The 2,269-nt window shown below is 52.7% G+C and overlaps 1 protein-coding gene across 1 annotated transcript in view; it reads left to right on the top strand.

Moving 5' to 3' along the window:
- Positions 1 to 1,751, top strand: part of LOC104278799 (receptor-type tyrosine-protein phosphatase alpha-like) — a gene marked incomplete at its 3' end in the record, with an annotated part of 20,728 nt that extends 18,977 nt beyond the window's left edge. The window contains exons 12-13 of the mRNA XM_009875893.1: positions 605 to 771; positions 1,616 to 1,751. Coding sequence (XP_009874195.1) covers positions 605 to 771; positions 1,616 to 1,751 — 303 coding nt within the window. The remainder of the gene's footprint in view (positions 1 to 604; positions 772 to 1,615) is intronic.
- Between the last annotated feature and the right edge of the window lie 518 nt (positions 1,752 to 2,269).

The following is a 2,269-nucleotide window of genomic DNA, read 5'->3' as shown; positions in this document are numbered from 1 at the left end:
GATGAGCCCTTGAGCACCCTGGGCTGGTTAAGGGCGTCCCTGCCCATGGCAGGGCGTTGGGTTAGATGATCTCTGAGGACCCTTCCAGCCTAAGACATTCTATGATTCTATCATTATCCCATGAGCCATGGTTGTGATTGCTTTCCCATCTGTTGCTACATTTTCTCATCCAAGGAGGAGGTTCTGGATGCTTTAGTTGCTCCGTTTTCCTGCTGCTCTCAGAGGCAAGCAAGGAAGAGCTGGTGATTGAAAACCCATCTGCACCCCGAGTGGGGTTCTCCTGACCCTCACCCCACACCCAGAGGGCCTGGAGCTGGGTGGTCTCCTCCCCACCTTTAACTGAGGGTGCTCTGGGCAGAGGTGGGGAAAGGATGGAGCAGCAGCTGGAATCTCTCACCGCTAAGATGCAGGATGTGATGTTGGGCAATTAAAATATCATGGGTTTAGAAACTAGTTTGGCTCCAGAGTTTGGGTCTGTGCCCTTAAGCCATCCAGCTGTCTTGGGGCTGTAGCTCCCTCTCTGCCCTTGCTTTTGGGGGGGAAAAAAAAAAAAGGGAAAATCTGAGTCTTTTATCATTATCCCAAATGCACATTTCCCCTTCAGGTTGGGGACGTCACGAACAAGAAGCCTCAGCGCCTGGTGACTCAGTTCCACTTCACCAGCTGGCCCGACTTCGGGGTCCCCTTCACCCCCATCGGGATGCTGAAGTTCTTGAAGAAGGTGAAGACATGTAATCCCCAATACGCAGGGGCAATAGTCGTGCACTGCAGGTACGTCCTGGTCATGACTGACCACTTGGAAAACGTCTCCTATTTAATACTAAAGGGAGTTTTTTTCGATCAAGCCTTTTTTATAATTCCTATTTACTTTTGCCATCTGAAATGGGAATATTCCACATGAGAACCTTCAAAAAACGAAGCGTATGAATTGAAGGAACTTTGTGAAATCAGCGCTGTGGTGGTGGTACAGCTCATGTTGAGATGGTCCTTTGGGCTAGCTGGGTGCTGAGTGAGCCAAGCTTAACCGCCCTGCTGAGCACTGGGGGCATCTCCCTTGACTCTCTGCTGCCCTGGGCACCGGAGGAGAACATCCCTTGTCATGAGAAGGCAGCACTCAGCTGACAGCGTGCCTGGGAGCGGGGACCACAGTGTTTGACCTCTCGCGGAGTCGTTTCGGGCACAGCAGCAAGCCTGGGGGGGCCACAGAGGCTGTCTGTAAGGGAGAGTGCCCTGGCTAAAGGCAGAGATGATGATCACATTTGCAACCTCCCAAGTCCCTCTTCCCAGCTTTCTCCTCAGGAGGCAGCTGACCAAAGAGCTTTGTCTTGCCGTGGTGTCTGCTGGCCTCGTCTTTCTTCTTCTCCTTAACGGTTGAGTTACCAGCACGGAAACAAGTTTCACTTTGGCTCACCCTGCTCGGTGCCTTCGTGCGTGCCAGTTGCTGGACACGCTGTGCGCATGTCTCTGCCAAACCCAGGCGACACCAATCACCAGGCTGAGGACCTCTCTCATCTCCAAACCAGATTTTGCTATTTACTCAGTGCTGAGAAACATCTGCGAGGGACTCTGACACCAACACAGCCACACTGATCGCTTGTCCCCTCTGCTTTTTCAGCGCCGGGGTGGGACGCACGGGCACTTTCATCGTCATCGATGCCATGCTGGACATGATGCACGCAGAGAGGAAGGTGGACGTTTACGGCTTTGTGAGCCGGATCCGGGCTCAGCGCTGCCAGATGGTACAGACAGATGTAAGTGAGCTGCTGCCCTTCCTCCCGGGCTTTGCTCGCTCCTTCGCTCAGTCGGTCCCCAGCCTGCAGTGAAAGGTTGAGCATCATCCATCGTTTTGGAAGGATGCTGCAGCAAGTGTTCCTCTCAATGTGTCTTACTCTGTCTGCACCCTGTTCTTTTTCATCCTCTTCATAGAATCAGAGAGTCGTTTAGGTTGGCAAGACCTTTAAGATCATCAAGTCCAACCATGAACTGAACACTGACACACTGACAAGTCCTCAACTAAACCGTATCCCTAAGCACAATCCTCCAGGGATGTTCCCGCCTCCACTCCCCTGGGCAGCCTGTGCCAGTGCTTGTCAACCCTTTCTGTGAAAAAATTTCTCCTGATGTCCAATCTAAACTTCCCCTGGTGCAACCTGAGGCTGTTTCTTGAGAGAAGAGACCGACCTCGCCTCTCTACAACCTCCTGTCAGGCAGTGGTAGAAAGCGAGAAGGTCTCCCCAGTTGGGCTTCCCAGTTCCAGAGAGACAGGGAC

This window comes from Apaloderma vittatum, unplaced genomic scaffold (assembly GCF_000703405.1).
Source record: "Apaloderma vittatum isolate BGI_N311 unplaced genomic scaffold, ASM70340v1 scaffold7029, whole genome shotgun sequence".
In the NCBI taxonomy this organism is placed as follows: Eukaryota; Metazoa; Chordata; class Aves; order Trogoniformes; family Trogonidae; genus Apaloderma; species Apaloderma vittatum.
This window is presented reverse-complemented; position numbering and strand designations above follow the sequence as displayed.